Here is a 21,194-nt window from a genome sequence, read left to right as displayed (position 1 = left end):
CTGGACAACATCATGCTTCTAGTCACCTTGGTGTGCTCAGAAAATTTTAATATTAATGGGGATATACTTGGAAGATATTTTACGCCTAAGAATTTCTAGTGGTGCCAATAATTGTGACCATGGTGTATTAGGGAAAATAAATCACAACGTGATATTCCCCTCACTTCAAATTGTTTTACTTGAATGAAATGTTGGAATTTTGTAGATTTTTTAAATAAAAGATCAAAACGAGAAACAATGCAGATTCATTTTTACAGCCTTCTTTGCTCATATTTACCAAGGGTGCCAATAATAGCGGAGGGCAATGTATATTCACTTCATTTTATGTGAAATGGGCACCATATAGATTTATTTTTTTTATTGCAAAAAACAATATCAGCAGGCTTCAAAAAATATAGCTTCTATTATTTAGAATTATTCACTGCTTTATATTATTGCCCACACCATTACAATATGGTGCAATTATATCAATTATCATGAGAAACTCTATCATTAAATAGAGTATATTCCATGTCCTTTTTGTATAACATGAAAGGAGATATTAGACAATTAATACTTTGGCATCAAAATGCCTAAACAAAATATATGGCGCTTTTTAAAAATTAACCTGAAACTAAGTTAGATTGAAGAGGTACAGAGGAGAGGCGAAAACTCAAAATTCAGACAATAAGACAAAATGATTTTAATTTTTAAGAGTGTCTCTTTGCTGATAAATGTGTCTGTTGGCTGGGCTGCAGATGGTCAGTAGAAATGGATCGGGCTAGTATTCAAGGGTAATCGTGATATGAGGTCATGGGGATTAGGGAGGACACAAACACAGATGTTCATCTGGCTGGAAATCTCACTGAAAAGGTGCGTGGACTTCAAGTGGCAACTATCTATGTAAGAAACACTAGTTATTTATCCGCAAATATCTTATGTATCCTTTTCCAGCTTTTACTGCTTATTTGCAGACTGTTTCAAACTTGATTCATTTAAAAAAGATGGCATTTGGAGATGAGCCGGGAAAGCAGGGAGGAAGCGTTAGCCACACATCCTGTTCCACACACACACAGTCAGCCCAAAACAATCCTTCTCTTCAGACACTGAGGCGAGGGACTGCACTCAAAGCCAACATGGTGAATTCACCGCTTACACAGTCAAAACCCCACATGTTGTTCAATTCAAAAGAGTGGGAGCTTTTTGGAGCACAGACCTAGTTTAGGAGAATAATCTCCATGATGTGACTGTTCAGTGGGTCTGTTGATATCTCAAGCATGGCTGTACATTTAAAAAAGTGAAAAGGGTCGGCAGATTTCTTAACCTGTGTCTCGATCAGCTCCTGAGGTCGTGAATCAGTATATCGCGTCCCCGGGCACTGGTAAGGACTCTGGCTCACCTTACATTGGGACACCGTTCACTTATTTTCCTGTGACGTGACTGCTTAAGCGCGTGGTAATACTTCACAGCTGGACTTAATCAACAACCAGCAAAACCGACATCCCTCTGACTTTATTATTTAAATACTGGTTGCATACAGATGAGAAACACTTTCATTATTCTTTTACATATCAGTGCACAAATTTGGTGTGAGACTCCCTGGTCAGTGAAAGGAGCTGATTGAGACACAAATCTTTACAATAGATGTTTTTCCTTCTCAAGATAATCTCTGGATTTGCTTGGTCTATCAGAGGTACATGTGTTCTTCAGAAGGTACATTCCCCAGCTTCCAAATGCTCTTGCGTGTCTTATTAACAGAAATGGGTTGTGCTGCGTTAAACCACATCAGGGCTTCTCTGCCACGTTGTTCTTATTCCTGAATTCCGTGGGTAGTTGTTGGGTATAAAAGCTGTCCTGCGGTTAGTCTTCAGATGCCTGTGTTCCAGAAAAGAGAAAACCCAGCTGTTATTATTCAGCTATTCCTCGTGTGCTGCACCAAAGATAATATCTATTGAGAAGAATTTTTGCATTTCATACTGCTGCCAAAAATCGTCTCCCCAATGCACAGGCATTATCAGAACTCAGTGAATAAAGGACTGGTGAAATGCTTCTGATCGTTCTTTAAAAAAGTGTGTCAGCTGTATTGGGTAACGGGGTTTTCTAGCAAACTATGCTTTCAGTTTTTGTAGAGTTCCCCTCTAAAGACAGTGTTATGAAACCATGAAAAATAGTGCTGTTTTACAGCATCATTACAAAAAATATACTGGAGTTAAAGCCGCTTGGTCTAGTTTACATCATAAGTGGATTTTTAGAAGTAATTATTGGAAGTAAATTGTGTTCTAGCCCCTCAAGTTCCAGAAGTGCACCCTCAGCAAATGTGGCTCCTATATATGAAAACAACATTCATTACTGGTCCAGATGTTGTCACAATCTCCAATGTTAAATAACCACGGTTGCGAACGAGTCCTTTATTTTATTAGTAAAGATCTCAGAGGATCGTATGCTCTCTACACGTTATTGTATGTCCACTCTCAGAGATCCACTTTTGCTTTTCATTTAGCCAGCCGAGTATGTACAAAATGTAATTGTTGTATCACCACCCTGTTTTTTGATCAACTTATTATACAATTTTTAAAGGAGCAATGTGGAGTTTTAAATGGCATCTAGTGGTGAGCTTGCGAATTGCAACCAGCGGCTCACTCCACCCCTCACCCCAACCTTTAGAAGCACTACAGTGGCTGACACAGGACTAAGATGTCATGATGTTTTCGCTTCTTTGCCGAAGGACGTAACGTCTTTAAGAAACGCGCTCTTAAGAGCAGTTTGTCCGTTTAGGGCTACTGTAGAAAAACATGACCAATTCCATACAAGGGCACCCGCGGTGTATGTAATAAAAACATAACGCTTCATTTATACATCTCTCAATACATAGTATATTGTATTGCATTTCTGTCAATAGAATCCCCAAAATTACACACAGCACCATTAAGTTTGAATGGCATTCGTGTAGATAATATGGTACCATCTGATGCCATCACTGTACCACTCTTCACCTAAAAGGAGGCATTTTGGTTTGTAGGTCAGGAAGATAACGTTAAATTCCTCTTCCCAGACCATTTGCAGCTGCACTTGGAGCAGCTGAACGTGACCTCTTTTTTTAGACAGAGACAAGAGAGGGAAAAAAGCCCAGTGGGGCACGCAGCCAAGTTGCCTACATCACTTCCTGCTGCATCTGGCAATGATCATAGGGAGGAGGGAAGTGTCCCGGGCCAGTGAGAGCTCGGCTCTATCATGCAGCAGATTTCAACACAGTGTAACGGCCCTCTGTCTCCCTCCACCCACCCACATTCCACTGTCCATTTAAATGTAAACATCGCTTTGGGATTTCGTTGATGATTTCACTTTATAGTCCACTAATTTTAAGTAAATGTATAAGGGTTTGTAAAACGTTTGTATTTAATGTTTTTCTTGTTCTGCGTGTGTCAGGATGACGTAGGGACTGAGGCTGGAGGACAGAGCAGAGATGAGCCTCACGTCCTGGTTCCTCGTGAGCAGCGGGGGAACGCGGCATCGGCTGCCCCGGGAAATGATCTTTGTGGGTCGGGATGACTGCGAACTTATGCTGCAGGTCTGCATAAATGTCTCAATTTCTGAGAATATAAAACCATGTTATCGGATGAAGAATATAATTTTAAAGATGAAGTGTCTCATTTTGTATTATGCCTTGAAACGAGTCTTCCAAACACATCTAGTCATCTGCTTTATCGAACAAACAGATAAAAATCACACCCCAACATCTAATCTAATTTTACAGTTCTTTCTTCAATCTTCATAAGACTGGATTTTACGCAGTATTCTTAAAGCGCAACTTGAATTATTATTAAATATTATTATGATGTCTGTCTTAAGGTGTAAAATGTGACATGATTAGAGCTCAGAGAGCTGTGTAGTAACCTTACGAGAGACTTTATCTCATATTCTCTTCATGGTGAAGATGGGGAAAGATTATTTCAAATCCAGAGGGCAAGTTGAGTTCCAGCTAAGTGGCATGACTGTTACTATCTACCTCACCATATGTATACCCGTGTTAGTCATGCAGTTTTATTAATAGAAAGTGGGCTACGCGGCTCACGGGATACTTTTAGAAAAACTGACAGCGAAAGTGCCGGTCTTGTTATTTGAGCGTAAATGGATTCAATCCCCAAACAAAATGTGATCATGGGTATAACATTGGTGTGCTGTGTTATGCCTCTTATAGTATCTTCTTTCCATAACTTTGTGTCAGTCCAGTTACAAAACGAATAAAGCATGGCGAGCCTTCAGACTTGTTAGGAGTATATCAAACTATATACAAAGAATCCCCTCTGAGGTTTTCAAGCATTCAGGCACAAGAGTTTGGTTGATATAAACAAGGCTTTGTTTGGATAGAAACCCCCTGTTTTTCTTCTTTGACCCTGCCATGTCTGACAGACTCATGACTGGCAGAAAACATGTAGTAACGTCATGTGATTGCTTTTCCGATAGTTTTTCACAAAATCGGTTAGTGAAGATTTCTTAATGGGAATGTTCTTAATTGAAATAGAGCCACTGTGCTTACTCAGAATCACACACAGACTCTCTCCTAGCAGCCACATTACCAGTTGCACATGGTTCCAAACTTTCAACTATTACGTATGCACATGTCTGAATACATACTCTGTAATTTGATGCGTAACCACACCCAAAATGATTACAAACATATATTTTAAATACAATTCTGTTTGCTGCCTGTGTCTTTGTTTTTTCAAATAAGAAGAAAATGACAATGGCTTCATTTAAATACTCAAAGCGCAGCTCTTCAGCACAAAAAGCAACTGGTTGAACTGGATTGCTGGTGGTTTCTGAGTAAGATTCAGTTTTTGAAACACCAAACGCAAAAGTTTATATGAGAGATATTGCTTTCCTTTTATATCAGAACTTGGTTGGTTTTGGTATGTTGCACATGTGGGATATTCAACCTTCAAATGATATCATTGCAACACAAAATATTTTAATGCAATGTGAAGGCAAACATATGTCATGACCTTGCTTCCAGAAATAACATCATAGACGTGTAACAATAATGCTGTGGGAAAAAATGAGAAAAATAACAGTCTGTCATTGCTACTTATTGCTTTTATTTATGTGTGATCGCAGTCTCGCAGTGTAGACAAGCAGCATGCTGTCATCAACTATGAGTCCAACAGTGATGAGCACAAAGTGAAGGATCTTGGAAGCTTGAATGGGGTAAGTAAAAGAGAAAATAAAGAGCGAGGTGATCTATTTCAAACATTTTCTACATTTTCTTTTTATGCGTTTTTATGCAGCATGTGTCTGTGTCAGAGCAAGCCTGTTGTCTTGAGATCAGTTTGAATAACCGTGACTAAATCAGAGCTCAAGGGGCCGTAAGTCCAGCTCATGCACCTCTTCCTGTTAAGTCATGCTTAAGCGTTCCTCTTCCTGTGTTGCTTTGGCAGGAAGTGCCTATTGTAGCATGTGCACCATAATATCCATGTTTTTATGCGGTTTCAAAACAGCTAACAAGTTTTCTCATTGTCCTCTGATCAATTTTCAACCATACCCAAACAAGCCCAGACGTCATGCAAACACATTGCTTTATTTGTATTTATATTTGGCATGTTGAAAAGATAACTGAATACAGGGAAAGGACTCCAAGTCAGAAACAGAGGAGACTCCTCGCATTCCCTAACTGTGACCACATTCCAAAGCAAAGGTCTTAAGGTCTTTATATAGTCTGGAAAGGTCAGGAGGAGATTGTTACTACTTTTCAAGGGAAATTTTAGACTTGAATGCTGAAGAAACTGCTTTGTCAGAGCGATTTGCTCCCCCTCTTTGTTGGGTTCTGCAGGAAGCATCTGATATTTGAGACCTCACAGCTCACATTATATTCACCCTGAAGGTTTTCTGGTGGGTGGGTGGGTTTGCTCTTACTGTGGTGGTCTGTTTAGAGGGATCTGTAAAGCATCTGTGCTCTTTGAGCTTTTAAAGTTTAGATCAATGAACTGACAAAATGTCTTGCCTACCTTGTAAATGGCAAGTTGTGTGTACTTCTTTTAGTTTGGGGATGCCAGATCTTTAGGTCACACAGTATATTTTATATTAAGCAAGATTTTGGATGTAAGCCCTAAACATTACATTATAATTAGATGATTTGGTGACTTACTGAAATGGTTTTTTAGGGGTACTCTTTTGACTCAAACTTGGAAATCGGGTATTTTTGTTTCTGTCACATAAAAAGTACAGTACCGTGTAACATACATATAATGCATATATATAATGTAAAAAGTAGAAAATAATGTATGTATTAAGGTTTATGTAAACATATGATGAAGCCTCTTGTATATAATATTTATTTACAAAAATGTATATTTAATTCTACTTTTTGAATCTTTTTCAGACATTTGTGAATGATGTCAGAATCCAGGAACAGATGTACATCACTTTAAAGATTGATGATAAACTCAGGTTTGGATATGATATCCTTCAATGAACATATCAGCAGCTACCAAGAAGATGCTTTAAAAGCCTTTAGAACTACGTTTTTATTAGGGCTGTCAAAATAATTATTCACAATAAATTGATTACAAAATGAATGTTTGTGTTTATATAATGTTTTGTGTGTGGCGTGTATATTTATATGTACAGTATGTAAAGATACACACCTATATATTTAAGAAATATGTGTAATGTATTTATATTACAGTATATTGTGTATGTCTACTCTATAATTTGTATTGGAGATTTTCCTTAGCTTTACACACATACCAACCTGTTCACTGTGGTACGGGGAGAGCTACATGTGCCAGAGGAGGCACTGAAGGTATGTGTGTACGTTTACAATAAAACTAATATCGTTATCACCAAATAAAGTTAATGATATGCTGGTTTGTTCGTATTTTAAGACATTGGCACTCATATAAAGAAAATTGTGCCTGTTCTAGCAAATTTCAGAAAATTGTATTTGATGACAGAGTTCTGGATCTGACTGTGACTCTATGTTCCCTCCTTTCTGACAGCATGAGAAGTTCACCAGCCAACTCCAGCTGGGCAAGAAGCCCACCTTTGCAGAGCCCGCAAAAACCCCCAAGTCTTCCCCAGACAAACCCAAAGCGAGCCAACCAGCAGAAATGAATCCTGAGCCAGCAGTCAAATCTGCAGAACCTAACAAAGGAGATGATAAGATGGCAGGTAAAAGACTATAGGGTGATGTCAGAGTGACTAAGACTTTTCTGTACTTATTTTCTGAATAACTTCATGAATAATTTGAATAACTTTATAATAATCATTTATGAATGACTAAAAGACTAATGCGTGATCAATCTGAATAATCCACTGTGTTCTCGGGCAGATGTGAAATTGATTTTGACAGTTTTTATCTGCGGCACTGACTAATAGCAGGTATACATGTATGTGATCTTCTGACATCTAGCTGAAAAACCATTAACTCTCATCACAGTGCAAAAGACAAAATGTGTATGACACAAACATGTGACCCTTCCCTTTCTCCCACTTCGTTTCCTTTCCCTCTCTCACTTAACTGTACAAATAAAGCAAAAATACCCATAAAAACAAAAACATTGAGAACACCTTACCAACCTCACAGCGACACCCTGGTGACCCCCCACAATTCTTAAGTATAGGAGACTATTTGTATACTTTAAAAGCAACCTAGGCTGATATCAAACCCATCTAAACACCATCATGCCTCTCACATGTAGTTTACATGTAACTCTGTGTATTTAGAATGATGGTACAGCCCTGTCGTAAAGTGTGGGGTATTTAATAATAGGGAATGGAACAGCCCACGCCCATGCTTCTTTTTCTAGCCATCCGAATGCCAGGGGCGGGTGGTGTTTAGCATTCGCTCTTATCTCATTGCCACCTGGTTATTTTATCCTGCTAATTGCCGGGCTGGTGCAAAAGTTTCCCCATCCCCTGCTGTTAAAACTGCATCTGTGTGCCGCACAGAACATGCTGATTTCTGCACAGCTGCTGCGATCTCTGTATGAATATGATGGTGAAAAGATCATATGCAACTTCGATCCAAGGCTTAAAGGGTATTAATCCCTGTGTCATCAAAATAACTCTTTATTTTTTATATTGTGCTTTTCCATAACAGGCGATATAGCTGCCCTGCACAGGGGGACCCCACTTTATGGACAGCCATCATGGTGGGGTGATGGTGACGCGGATGACGAGAATTCCTTTAAACAGGAAATTAAAACATCTGGAAAGAAGCAGGAGAGCAGCGGGACAGGTAAGATTACCCAGAATCCTTTGAAACTCTGTTGGCACTAAAGTCTTTGGCTGGATTCAAAGGATTCCAGACCATTTATGTTGGACGGTAATACTAGAATAATGTGTCTTTGATTTGGCAAAAACTTCATTTGTTCTAATACGAGCAAGTAAAAACTATAGAAACACTTTGAGGAAAAAGTGATTTTGCACTATTAAATGGTCAAAGGCAGATGTGTATCAATGCATTCTGACCAGAGCAACACCAAAAAGGACCGTTTAAATGAATTTTCCCTAGTCTAAAATGAAAATTCACATTATTTGCATTTATTCCAAGTAAAGAGAGCCTAAAATATGCTGTAGATTGAATGTGTTTCTTGTGAATTTTGATCCAAGTGTTTGCAATCCCATTCACTTGTAGCGTATAGGAGTAATGGGATTTCTAGATTACTGAAGCTTTGCCGCAACAGGACATCATGGGTTTGCTATGGACACTTAACCCAACAAGTAAATATTTTGTCATGTCCATACTTTCTGAACTTAGCTTTTAGGACGAGATACAATTTTTGCCAACAATTCTACTTATATTTTATATATGTGTTTAAATTATGCATAATAAATATTTAGTATTGTAATAAGTACTATTTGATGTATATCCAGCCTTGGTTTGATAAATGGGAGTGTTATATGCAGGATACAATAACACTTTCATACTAAAACTACTGTGAATATGGCATTATAAAGGTTCATTCTCTGTAATGTGCACTGCTTGTATTGTTGGCCAGAAGAGACCATCTTCCATTTACACAAAGCTCAGGGTTCATCCAGCACTCATGCCCTTGAGCCTCCTTTATTTAATTCACCCAAAACATCACCATCTCTGTTTAAATGAACAAAATCAGCTTGTTTCTTTCTGAGGGAATGCTGGGGAAGTGTATCCTGAAGGGCTAGTGCTGGCACACTGGCTGGCAGTGTTTGACAAAACGTTACTCTCTGTCAGAAATGAAGTCTATAGATATAGAGTTAGGAGAGAATTGGCATAGACTCTAAACCAATCAGCATTATTGGTCTTAGGCATAATAAATCTCAGCGCTGCCCCGAAAAGAGAGAGAATGCATTTAGGCACCAGTCCACAGTGAAGCGTACACTGCCATCACCTCTTAGTGCTGTTTTACACTGAAGCCTTTTGGTTTATTGAGGGCAGGGTTAGGACAGAAACAGGAAGCGAATGTAAAGGGAACCGGCTCCCTTGAGAAGTGAATAGAGTGATTTGTAAACAGGCCCCGCCCCCTCCGTCTCTATTGTCACAGAGGCGTGTTTGCTTCTGTCTTGTGACAGCAGACCCGCACATCACTGAGGAAAACACACATGCTAGATTTGTAAGTATTAGATAGATTTTTCGGTTTCATTTATTGCACGTTCATGTATTACACCAAGGTTACTCTAACTTCTTTAAACATATTTTACGATTGAGGCTTGGTTATCTTTTTTAGCGAGCATATCCTCCTTGAAGCGTCTTGTGAATATAGTTTATTTGGTCTCATAAGGACATGTGCCTCACACATTTATGATTGTTTTATAAATACAAGATGTCACAGTATTAATTCAATATAGTTTATTAGTGTTTTGTATTTTTTTGTCTACCACAAATTTGGTGTCTGTGGATCTAAAATGAATGCTCTTGCCTGGCGTTTGCCTTGGGAGGAAGTGCAAGTGTATTTTTAAAAATGGGAAGTTTCAGCTGCATGGTGAAGTTAAGCATAACCTTTGGTAAATTAAATATAGTGTAACATTTATTGTAGAAATGTAAGTGGGACTTTTTAGACCTAGTGATTCAGTACTGATGATGTTATGTGTGGAAAATATTGCAATGTCTACAAAAGGCAAGTGCAGCAGTTTTTATAAAATGAGTGAAAAAAAAATTAGCTCTGATGTCATATCTTTGACTTTAATGTGTAACAACAATGTACTGTAAAAAGGAACAACCCACCCAAAAATGAAAATTCGGTGCCACCCAAGTTGTTGCAAACCTGTATAAATGTCTTTTCACAAAGAAAGATGTTTGGAAGAATGATAGCAACAGACATTTCTGGGACATCATTGACTACCATAGTAGGATGAAATTTAACTGTTGTCCCAGAACTGTTTGGTTCCCCGCATTCTTCAAAATATCTTCTTTTGTGTTCAACAGAACAGAGACATTTTAAAGCAAATTTTTCTTTGTGTTCAATAAAACAAAGAAATGTATAGATTTCGTACACCTTGAGGGTGAATAACCGAAGACAGAATTTGGGGATGAACTGTCCCTATAAGTCCCTTTAAAATGGGGAAACTCATGCAACAATTCCTGTCTAATGGTTTTTCTGTTTTAGTAGTGAAACTCTTCCGACCAACTTTCGCTTTTAAAATAATACTCAAAATCAATGAAATGGTATTGCACGAATCAGGTTGTTTCAAATCGTGCCTGGTGCGAAAGAGCATCTGTCATCCTCAGATTTACATGCTAATGTACCATTAGCCATACCATTAATTCTTGTCATGCGACAGACGATAAACATCGCCTTTGTGGTCCAGACAGTAATACAAGCGGTCTTGACACTTAAAGCAAGCTAACCTGATTGTACAGTTTATGGCCCTGACCCTAATAGAAATCCTAGATGGTGATCCTCATTTTTATTCTTTTTTTGTGGGCCCACAGACAACAAAGAGGTCAATCGAGGTGATAAATCAAAGGAAAATGGTCTGGGTTCTGTAGGCGCTGAGCCCAGCTACTTTGAGATTCCCAGCAAGGAGGGACAAATGGCAGAGAACAGCATCCATGAGATCCCGACAAAGGACACTGAGTGCCTAGGGGCTGCTAAATGTGCCACAGGCAATACTGCAGCGCAGGCCAACACCTCATTCACCATCGAGTTTGACAACACTTCCCCAGGGAAGGTCACCATTAAAGATCATGTGTCTCGTCTGCGACCTAAAAAATCACCTCATGTTGGGGGTAAAGACCTCAGCACCCTGCAGGCGGCCATCATGGCTTCTGAGAGCAAAGTGGCTGACTGGCTCGCCCAGAATGACCCTCCTATAGTGAGGCGCGAGTCCACAGAAGACGAGAATAAGAGTATCAAGAGTGATGTGCCTATTCATCTGAAGAGACTTAAAGGTATGCCATCACATTTATTCATATTTCTAAATAAGAATAATAACACAAGCAGAAGCAATTTATCAATGTTTGGAAATAGTCAAAGTCACATTTTCCATGGTATGTGTGAGACGCTTGTCATTACCCTCCTGTCTTTTCCATCACACTGTGCATAATTTTTTTCTGAAAGTTTGTCATTTTCCTTGATTGTACCCATTTTCCTCCTTGCATTTCCCTCATTTTAGTTTCATCCACTTTAGATGTGTACAGAAGACGGATGACCTTATGAGAGAGGCAGTGTAGGGTGCCTTACCACAGAAGCGCTGAAGGGAAAAACTAGCTTTGAGAGTCTCCGTCAGCTTGAAGCTTTCTAAAATAATGGCTCTGTTCTTCTACCTCTATTCTTAGTTTAAAAAATGTGCACATGAGCATTGCTGGAGGTCATGAATCCACATTTAAGACAAAGAAAAGCATTTACTATTGCGCTAAATCATATGTGGACCAGAGATGCCCACCAGAACAGAAGCATCTCTAAAATCTCATTAGATATAAAAGAGTTATCATTTTCACAGTACTGTTAAGATGTGCTGAAAATGTTAAATAAGTACTGATACACAACATTTTTATAAAAAGGTTAGTTCTGGTCTAATTCTGTGCCGTGTCCACATTACATAGATATCCACTGCACGTTGCTGTGTCTGTGTTGCATGACAACCGCTTGTTATTTCTGTTTCTGAGGAACTACAATGACTATCTTTACATGGACCCTCGTAATGCGATTTTGGCAATATTGCGAGTACACTTTACCTCATGTAAACGCAATCATTCGATTTAAATAATGTGATTAAACTCATAATCAAAGTCAAAATAATCAAAAGATATTTTGAAGAATGTAGGAAAGCAAACCGTTCTGAAGCAACTTTCCCTACTGTGGTAGTCAATGATGTGCCAGAAGTGTCAGTCGCCAACATTTTTCCAAATGTCTATCTCTGTGTTCAACCTAAGTCGAGTGTCGAGTAATTCATGATTTGGGTGATCCCTATATAAAGTCCTAATGGATGTCATTTAGCAAAGCCCTGTGAACAAAGTTTTTGCACTGATGCACCTACTATTGGTGACTGTGGTTAACACTGGACAGTATTTGAGTGTTTTACACAGCAAATCGAACACATGATAATTGCATTTGTGACTGTCATGGGTTTTATCATGAAACCGGTAACCACTACATCCCTAAATCACATAGACATTAATCCTTTTAACGGCTACTGTTTGAGGAACCCAAAATACTGTATGAAACCTCAAGACTTTCTCATTGCTGTTAAAGGGGTTTAATAATGATTACATCAGCAGACTGTACCAAACCAGCCGCTAGCTAGCATGTGTAGCGTCAGCTGCATTTCCCATTCTAGAGGATTAACTGCCACCTAGCACTTTTACAATCCTGTTTTCCTAACACCCACTGACAGAGCTTATCGTACAGTCATTGGTGAATGCCTCTCTCCCTCCTTAGACTCTTTAGGAGGTCTTTTTTCACACAGACCCTGCAGTAGCAAACCTTCATCCATGTCCGTTCTATTGTTTAATCTAAGTGGCAGTTTAGAAAGATTTTCATTGCAAGACGTGGTTACAAAAGCAAAATCTCATTATCTGGTCTCCCGGGATGCTTCGCTCAGGTAGCTTTTCTGTTTTCCTCAAAACTGCAGTATTGGAGCAGGAGCGCTCACTCGCCTTAGCATAGCCTGCATGGCGCCATAATGAAATGGATGTTAATTTGTAAGGAGTGTGTGCTCTCCATCTGAGGGAACGTTGACAACATGCAGGGCTGATAATTGATGAAGGCTTGTATGCGGTCTATCCAGTCCCAGGCGTGGTTCTTTTAGTACTAGCATGACTTGTGTTTGTCGACGCGGGTTCCTTTCTGAAACTGCAATGCTCCTGTTTGTTTTGTTGGGCGAGATCAGAGAACCGGTGGGTTGGATAGATGATTGCTGTGATCATCCGTTGGTAAGTCCGGACCTTTGTTTGGATTATTCTAAGGCTTGTTTGTTTGGAATTTGGTGAAGTGGAGAAGAATTGAAATCTGAATCTTGAGTTCAACCCAAAATAATGCAGTCTATGATTTTGTATGATTTTAGAGATGATGGTTTTCATTTAATAAGTTATATTTAGTTTTTTTGGAATATACAGGATTCCATGAAGCAGTTTTATTCTAAGCCCTTTTGGAGTTTCGGAGCATCTTAAATCATTTCTGGCTCATAATTCCCTTAATTTTTTTATGGATTTTTAAAAACCTATGTGATTAAATGACCGAACAGCGGAAATTGTTGGTGGAAATTTAGCTTTAAGATCCAAGTGTTAAAGTGATAGTTCACCCAAAAATAAAAAAATCTGTCATCATTTACTCGCCCTCTTGTCATTTCAAACCTGTATGGCTTTCTTTCTTATGCGGAACACAAAAGAAGATATTTTGAAATAAACGTTGGTAACCAAACAGCAGTGGCACCCCATCACTTCTATCGTATTGACACAAAAACCAATGCCAATGGGTACCGCCTTTGTATGGTTATCAACGTTCTTCAAAATATCTTCTTTTGTGTTCTGCAGAAGAAAGAAAGTCACACAGGTTTGAAAAGAAAAGAGGGCGAGTAAATAATGACACAATTTTCAAAAAGTTTGGCCGAACTATCACTTTAAGATTCTCTCAAATTGGTCCATACAGGCCCCTAAAAACAATACTAGAAGTTTATTTCTGTGTTTGTGCAATTGAATATGTTTGCTTGTGTGATATGGGACTAGCTAGAGTAAATGCAGTCTGACTCATAGAGGGCCAGTGGGGCCAGCTCTCCCCGCTCAAAGGACATGCCGTGTGACACAGAAGAGCGGCTTTGTTTCACTATTTGAGTGGCTTGGTTGTCTCTCCCGCTTCTACGAGAAGAGGCTGTCAGTGATTGCTGTTTCTTCAGCCCACCAAAACGAAGAATAGATCCCCTCCTCCACCTCTTTATTCATTGCCTTTTCTCTCATTTCTCTCTGGTTGAGTGTACAGCTTAGTTAGTGTCTGGTTTGCAGTCTGGCAAACCAGGCGAATCATATGGGTGATATTTCTTTGGCTGTGCTTAGATTTATCTCTGCAGTTGCACATTGGGTTGAAACCACTGTGCTGCACTGCTGTAACAAATCAAAATGTTCTTCTTCCATTACAGGCAGCAAGCATGAGGACGGCACGCAAAGCGATTCCGAAAATGGCCTGGGACTTCGTTTTGGCAGCAAGCGACACGCGGCCTTGGAGGAACGTCTGAGAGCGGCAGGAGTGGGTCGAGTCAGGACCGAGGGTTCGTCTGGTGTGAGCCGCAGTGCCTTCATGATAGAGTTCTACGACGAGGACAATCCTCGCAAAAGACGTTCATATTCGTTCTCGCAGACCGCGCCGCTTCTTGGGGGTGTGGCAGGGGAGGGACTTTGTCCTACGCCGCCCTCCCGGCCAAAGCCAACGGACGGCAAGGGCATGTCGGGCCTGGCGGCAGTCGCTCCCACGGCGGCTCGGCTTCTGCTCAAGCAAAGGTCGGAAGAGCAAAATGTGGTGCAGAGCTCTGCAGAGACTGGTCAGACTAAAGATGAAGCTCAGAAACAAGACGATGACCAGAGTGATAAAGGCACATACACCATCGAACTGGATAAACACAACCCTGAGGAAGAGGAGGCACGGCGGATGATCGATAAGGTAAAGATATGAGATTTTCTTTCATCCACAGAACAATAAAAAGAAGATGTTCTGAAGAAAGTTGGTAACCGAACAGCACTGGCCCCCATTCACTTCTATTGTATGGACACAAAAGCAATGCAAGTCAATGGGTGCTGGTTACCAACATTCCTCAAAATATCTTCTTTTGTGTCATACAGGTTTGAAATGACGAGTGAGTAAATGATGCGAGTCCTTCAGGTACTTATGTTTGACCGCAATATAAAACACACACCCTTCTTCCATAACCCAGCCCTCCACAGCATGCATGCACGCATGTTTGGAGACTATTGTTATCAGAGATGGTTTAGCAGAGCAACAACGTACCATCCGAATTTAATGAATAAAAAGTCAAAGAGACATGAACAATGAAAGTATCTCTGTGTTCTGATTGGCTAAACAAGGTATCTGACCATAAACACGTTTGTTCGCGGTTTTTTAGTTTTGGTCTGTCACAGAGAGGACACCTTCAGCTTCATTTCAATAATCGTTTCAATATTATTTGTCGGTAATAGAGATGTTTTTGATGTGCCATTCCGTTCATTGACAGCAGTGAGTTGAGTACCCATGAGGTGGGAATGTGGAGTAAAAACATGTGCCAAAAACCTTCATGATTCATGTTCTAAGAAATGGTAATCATGATTGGACCGTATGCATGTGTCTTTTTATTCTACACATTTTAGCACTTGCGTTTGGCTACATCTATCCGTTAAGATGTTTGGGCGTAATGAATTGCAGTAGGTCTGGGGTTTTAGAGCACACGCTCACCAGAAGGTTTGTGGAAATAATTCTTTGCAAGCACTGTAATGATTCTCAACATGCTCTCTTGAGCACATTGTGAATGTTGTGTTGATCCTGAACATCAAGTAGTCTTGAGTGCTTCATGCTGTGAAGCTCTTACTAATGGCTTTCTAAAGCTCCTCGTGTGGCCAACCAATCAAATCCTCCATTATTCACTCAATCTTCAGGGAGTTTTTAAGCTTTGTCTTTTAATGTAACGTCTGGGTGCTGTTACTTATAGATGTGTTCATGAATGTTGCTGCATTTAATTAGAAAGTAATGCGGACAGCATCGGAATAGCTTACACGCTGTCATTCAGCTACAGCATACAGGGATAGGTGGATGGATGGCATGCATCTTTCTTGCATTTTATTATTGTATATTCCAGACAATTTCACCATGCTTATGCTTATATATGATATACTCTAGAATGTAAAGTGCAGAGGAATACAGCCTAGAATAAATATGCAAGTAAAAATCAGTAAAAGTGAAGAGGTTGCATTAACAGATACTTAGAAGTGGGTTGGGTGCATGGTCAGATGTTTAAACAGTTTTATGCAAAGTAACCATGAATTAACCTTTGAAAGTGTTTATTTTTAACAATCTTGTGTTGAAGAGGGGTTTATTTGTCGCCTTTCTTCCCAATGAATCTTTGTTTTGGTGAGTTTCGCCACCTAGGTGTGGCCGTTGTGTCACAGCCCAGAGATGAATGAAGCAGCTCTTGATTCTCCTGTGTACTGTATGCTTTTGTATTTTATGATGTGTAGGTGTTTGGGGTTCGAAACTCTCAGGATCCCGGATGCCCTGAGCAACAGAAGGACAGCAAGAAGCTTAGGTCATCTGAGGTAAAATTCTTTATTCTGTTTCTGTAACTCATATCTGATGTGTATATATGCATTTTGCAAAAGAATTTGCCGGATAAAATGCCATTTCTGATACACGGAATCAATTGAGAGACCATTTCAAAATTATTTTCTATATTTATAGGTATGTGTTTAGGTAAAATGATCATTTTTGTTTTATTCTGTGAGCTACTAACAGTTTTACTTCCAAATATCAGACAAAAGTATTGTTTCTATTTGCGTTTATTTGCAGAAAATGAAAGCTTGAGAAACAGGTCATAAAATAACATAAATGATGCTCTGTATTTTTTCAGACCTTATATACTGCAAAGAAAACAAGTTCATATTCACTTTTAAGCAAAACAGCTGTAATGTTTGTACATGCATTTAGGAAATGTACAACATTTTTCATGCGATAACCTGGATTTGTATCACAGTTTTCATGTTTCTAGTCATTCAGTAATTCACATTACTGTTGGATGACTTTGTCACACCTGAGGTTTGATTTTGTTGAAATTCAACAGGCACTGGACAGTCATGATTCTGCCGCATCGTGTCATGTTTCTCTTGGTCTAGTGGCAGGATCGTGACAGAACCTCGTGTTTAATGTGGAGAGAGGCGACTGTTTATGTGGCTTGCCATATGCTCTCTCCGGTCTCGTTTCTGTTCCCATCCTCTCGTTTCTTCGTTATTTAGTCTAGTCTAGTCTAGTCTAGGTGTAAAGTTAACTTTAGTCTTGTTTTAGTGTAGTCAGTCTTAGTCTTGTCATGTTATTGTATCCATCTCGTGTTTTGTTATGTTACCCCCTCGTGGGTCTTTGTTTTGTATTTATTATTTAAGTCTCTGTTAAAACCCCTTACCTGTTTCATTTGATAGAGACTGGAGGACTCTGTTGCAGTGGGCAGCCCTCGCTGGGTCTCACAGTGGGCCAGTTTAGCTGCTAATCAAACAAGAACAGACCCAGAGGGCTCTGGAGCAGATCCACCAGCTTTTGTCCATCAAGAGCGAGGTAACTGCTTTCATCACTAATAGTGTGGCTGCACTGAACACGTTTATTTCGTATCTAGAAGGAAAAACATGCTAAATTCAGATTATTTATGCAATTATCCAGTTATGGATAGATATAACAAAAATATGGAGAAAATGCTCTGTGTAAATCTTCTTGTTGATTTTTTTTCTACTACAGATGCTGATGCTCTTGAGTCACTGGTCTCCATCAAGAGTACTGGCTCAACCACCTCCAGTCAAGCTGATCGTAAGAGAAGGACTCTACCTCAGCTTCCTAAAGACGAGAAGATCAAGCGCTCTGAGATTGGTGAGAAACAGGACACAGAACCCCAGGAAAAAGAAAGCCACAGTGACCACAAAGGTGACGGCCAGTCCCTCTGTGCTTTGGACAACACTTTGGAGTCTGGAAAGAGTGTCCAGGTCAAGACCTTACAGCAGGATGGGAAACAACAGGCATCCTCAAAGCCTTCCGCTCGACCCCCGGGAAGTGGAGAGAGGAGGTCTGAGGAGAGCCGTAGGAGACGTTCTGAGGATAAGAGTAAAGGAAGTGATGGAGAGAGGTCTGGGAGACCGCTGGTTAGACAGGGCAGCTTTACCATCGATAAGCCCAGTGGAAACGTACCAATAGAACTGATTCCTCGCATCAACCGCCAGAACGGTGGTCGGGAGCGGAGCGACTCAGTGGGCAGCATGGACACGGCAACTCTTCTCAAAGACACTGAAGCTGTCATGGCTTTTCTAGAGGCCAAACTCCGCGACGAGAAGAAGTTGGACTCAACAGCAGCACCTAGCGGTCCTCCACTGTGTCCGTTGTCTCCGGAGTCTGATATCGACACGGCGAGCACAGTGAGCCAGGCGGCAGCCGACAGTGATCGCAAGGCTGTCCAGAAGCGGAAATCTCTCAGCACCCTTTACAGAGAAAAAAGCAACGCGAGCAACGCAAGCACCACAGCAAAAATCACAACCAGTGCGAGAGAACGCTTGGAGAGGAAGACTAAAACCAAGACCTCAGACACTCGCCGATCAGTACAAACAGCGTCTCGAGGCCGGCAACAATCACAAGATCTCACCGATGATGACCAGACATCTTCAATAGCCTTCTCGGATATCATGTCCTCGGACCAGGAGATGTATTCCGGCCGCTCTTACTCCAAAGGTCAATTCACCTCCACCGATGACCTCTTCCAGTCCAAGCTTGACACTAGCAAAACCACAAAGTCCATAAAGCCAAGCAAAACACAGCAAAATACCACATCGGGCCTCACAAAACAAGCAGGTTTGCCTCAACCCCGTCCTACCAGGGCGTCCCTGTTGCGCAGGGCTCGGCTCGGGGACACTTCAGACACCGACCTAGCGGATGCAGATAGGGTTTCGGTGGCATCTGAGGTGTCCACCACTAGTTCCACCTCCAAACCACCATCGGGTAGAAAGGCACAGTCACGCATTGACCTGCTAGCACAACCTCGGCGGACCAGACTTGGTTCGTTTTCAGCACGCAGCGATTCTGAGGCCATTGTCAGTCGGCCCACAGCGGCGCGTGTGTCAGCAGAGACAGCTCTTCGTCTGGGACTCAGGAGCACAAATCAGCAAGTCACTGACAGCAAGCTAACTGCACGCATGCGGGCCAATAGTGTCTCCAAGCTAACGGACATCAAGACTAAGACAGCACCTGTAAACAGCACCCCTTCTGGTAAGAACTATAAAAGTAATATTAGCATTCTAAATGTTTATGAGAATTTTACAATTAGGGCGATAGGTCACCCAAAAAGAAAAATTCTGTCATCAATCACTCACCCTCTTGTCATTTCAAACCTGTATGACTTTCTTCAGAACACAAAAGAAGATATCGTCAGGGATGTGTTTTTTCTTTATAAATACGTATTTCCGTATTTTTTAACCTCGCTGGGATCACCCGCTTTGGTACTCCAAAAATATTATTATACAAAAAAGGTGTATACAATAAGTATTCTTTACTTTTTGTGTTCAATTATTGTTTGATGAATTATTGCTGATTACATAAAAAATTTAAGTAGGCCTAATATAAACTACTCAAGGGGTGCCTTTTTTTTAATATCATTAGCATAAGATATTTGCACAAAGCATCAACCTATTTTATGAAGTATTGTTTAGGTGACTGTTAAACAAATTTTTATATTGAATATTGATATTTGATATATTGTGTAATTATAATAGTTTGTTTTTGTGTTGCTGAAAAGCATGTAACATTTAATTAGAAACATTATAGAGTATTTTTTGGGGGGGGGGGTTGGTTTGAGGGTGCGTGCATTCTTCCTTCTTTTTTGTCCTGGGCCGATCACATGCAATAGAAGTGAAGTGGTGCCGGCACTGTTCGGTTGCAAACTTTCTTCAAAATATCGTCTTTTGTGTTCTGCAGAAGAAACAAAGTCATACATGTTTGAAATGACAAGAGAATTTTTCTCTTGTCATTTCAAATGATGACAAAAATGATGACAGAATTTTCATTTTTGTGTGTACTGTCCCTTTATCGTAAAAACAAGACTTTAGTCACCACAATAACAGCCTCATAAAAGTTCCAGAAAACTGTATAGTTGCTTAATTTCTGTGAGTTACAGTATCTTAAAAAAACATTTTGTATTCAACATCATTCATCAGAATTTAGTGATCCATATTGTTGTAATGTATCCTGTGGATTGAATTGGTATCATTTGTCACGTTTGACTGTTATTGTCTGTCTCTGCATGCTTGTTATATATTTATAAAGATCTGTTTCACACAGAAACCCAGTTTGAGCCTGAAAGTGTTCTCACGGAGGAGGACGGTACTGTACCGTCTTTGGGCAGTGTGTGTGTTTGTGTCGGGTTCTTTCATATAGAGGATTTAATACAGTGTAGAATGTCAAACTCGGACAGCTTCTTGCATGCTTTTAAGTGTTTGGACTCATTTATTAAGTACTTTTTTATAAGCAGTGATGAAAAGGAGCTCAGCGCATTCGCTTAGCGGTCTTCAAACTATTTTGTCAGCCAAACCCATTTGACCTAAATCATTTACCTCCCCTGATCATCAAGCACATTTTCATGTTGAACTTCAAAAACATTTATTTAAAAAATTTGTTTTGAGGTTTTTACTAGTAGATTTTTACATAACTATTGTTCTTTCTAAACATTTTTTGCAGTTTACATTTTTTCAAAGTAATGGAAACAACTTGAATGGGGTGCACTGGGGTTTGCCCCCACTCTCCTATTAAATAACCATCAAGTGAGGGGGTTTCACGCACATTTTGGGAGCTTTAAAAATAAAATGTGTTTAAATATGTTTGTACTGCCTACAGACACTCTTGACTGTGCATACACCTGCTATAAGGATGAAATCTTTGCAAAGATAATTTGGTCTAACTGCCCCAGAGTCGAATATGATTTAAAATACACTTATTGGTAGTATTTTAATGTAAATTCCTTGCAATTTGTCAATGAATGGTATAAAGGGGACATTGCTAGTGTGGAAAAGCTGATGCAAT

At 40.0% G+C, this 21,194-nt stretch overlaps 1 protein-coding gene across 2 annotated transcripts in view; it reads left to right on the top strand.

Moving 5' to 3' along the window:
• cep170aa (centrosomal protein 170Aa) overlaps positions 1-21,194 on the top strand; it is a 32,719-nt gene that overhangs the window by 6,374 nt on the left and 5,151 nt on the right. The window contains exons 2-12 of one of the 2 annotated variants that reach the window (XM_079472908.1): positions 3,406-3,547; positions 5,095-5,184; positions 6,356-6,436; positions 6,722-6,778; positions 6,975-7,146; positions 8,078-8,215; positions 10,892-11,350; positions 14,533-15,050; positions 16,616-16,693; positions 17,567-17,699; positions 17,877-19,388. In XM_079472908.1, the coding sequence (XP_079329034.1) occupies positions 3,443-3,547; positions 5,095-5,184; positions 6,356-6,436; positions 6,722-6,778; positions 6,975-7,146; positions 8,078-8,215; positions 10,892-11,350; positions 14,533-15,050; positions 16,616-16,693; positions 17,567-17,699; positions 17,877-19,388 (3,343 nt within the window). In that variant the 5' untranslated portion in view covers positions 3,406-3,442. Of the gene's footprint in view, positions 1-3,405; positions 3,548-5,094; positions 5,185-6,355; positions 6,437-6,721; positions 6,779-6,974; positions 7,147-8,077; positions 8,216-9,499; positions 9,573-10,891; positions 11,351-14,532; positions 15,051-16,615; positions 16,694-17,566; positions 17,700-17,876; positions 19,389-21,194 lie in introns of those variants that run through there. The other variant, XM_079472907.1, reaches the window with a different exon arrangement.

This window comes from Barbatula barbatula (assembly GCF_947034865.1).
Source record: "Barbatula barbatula genome assembly, chromosome: 14".
Taxonomy (NCBI): Eukaryota; Metazoa; Chordata; class Actinopteri; order Cypriniformes; family Nemacheilidae; genus Barbatula; species Barbatula barbatula.
The sequence above is the reverse complement of the archived record's forward strand: the minus strand, read 5'-3'. Positions and strand labels throughout refer to the sequence as shown.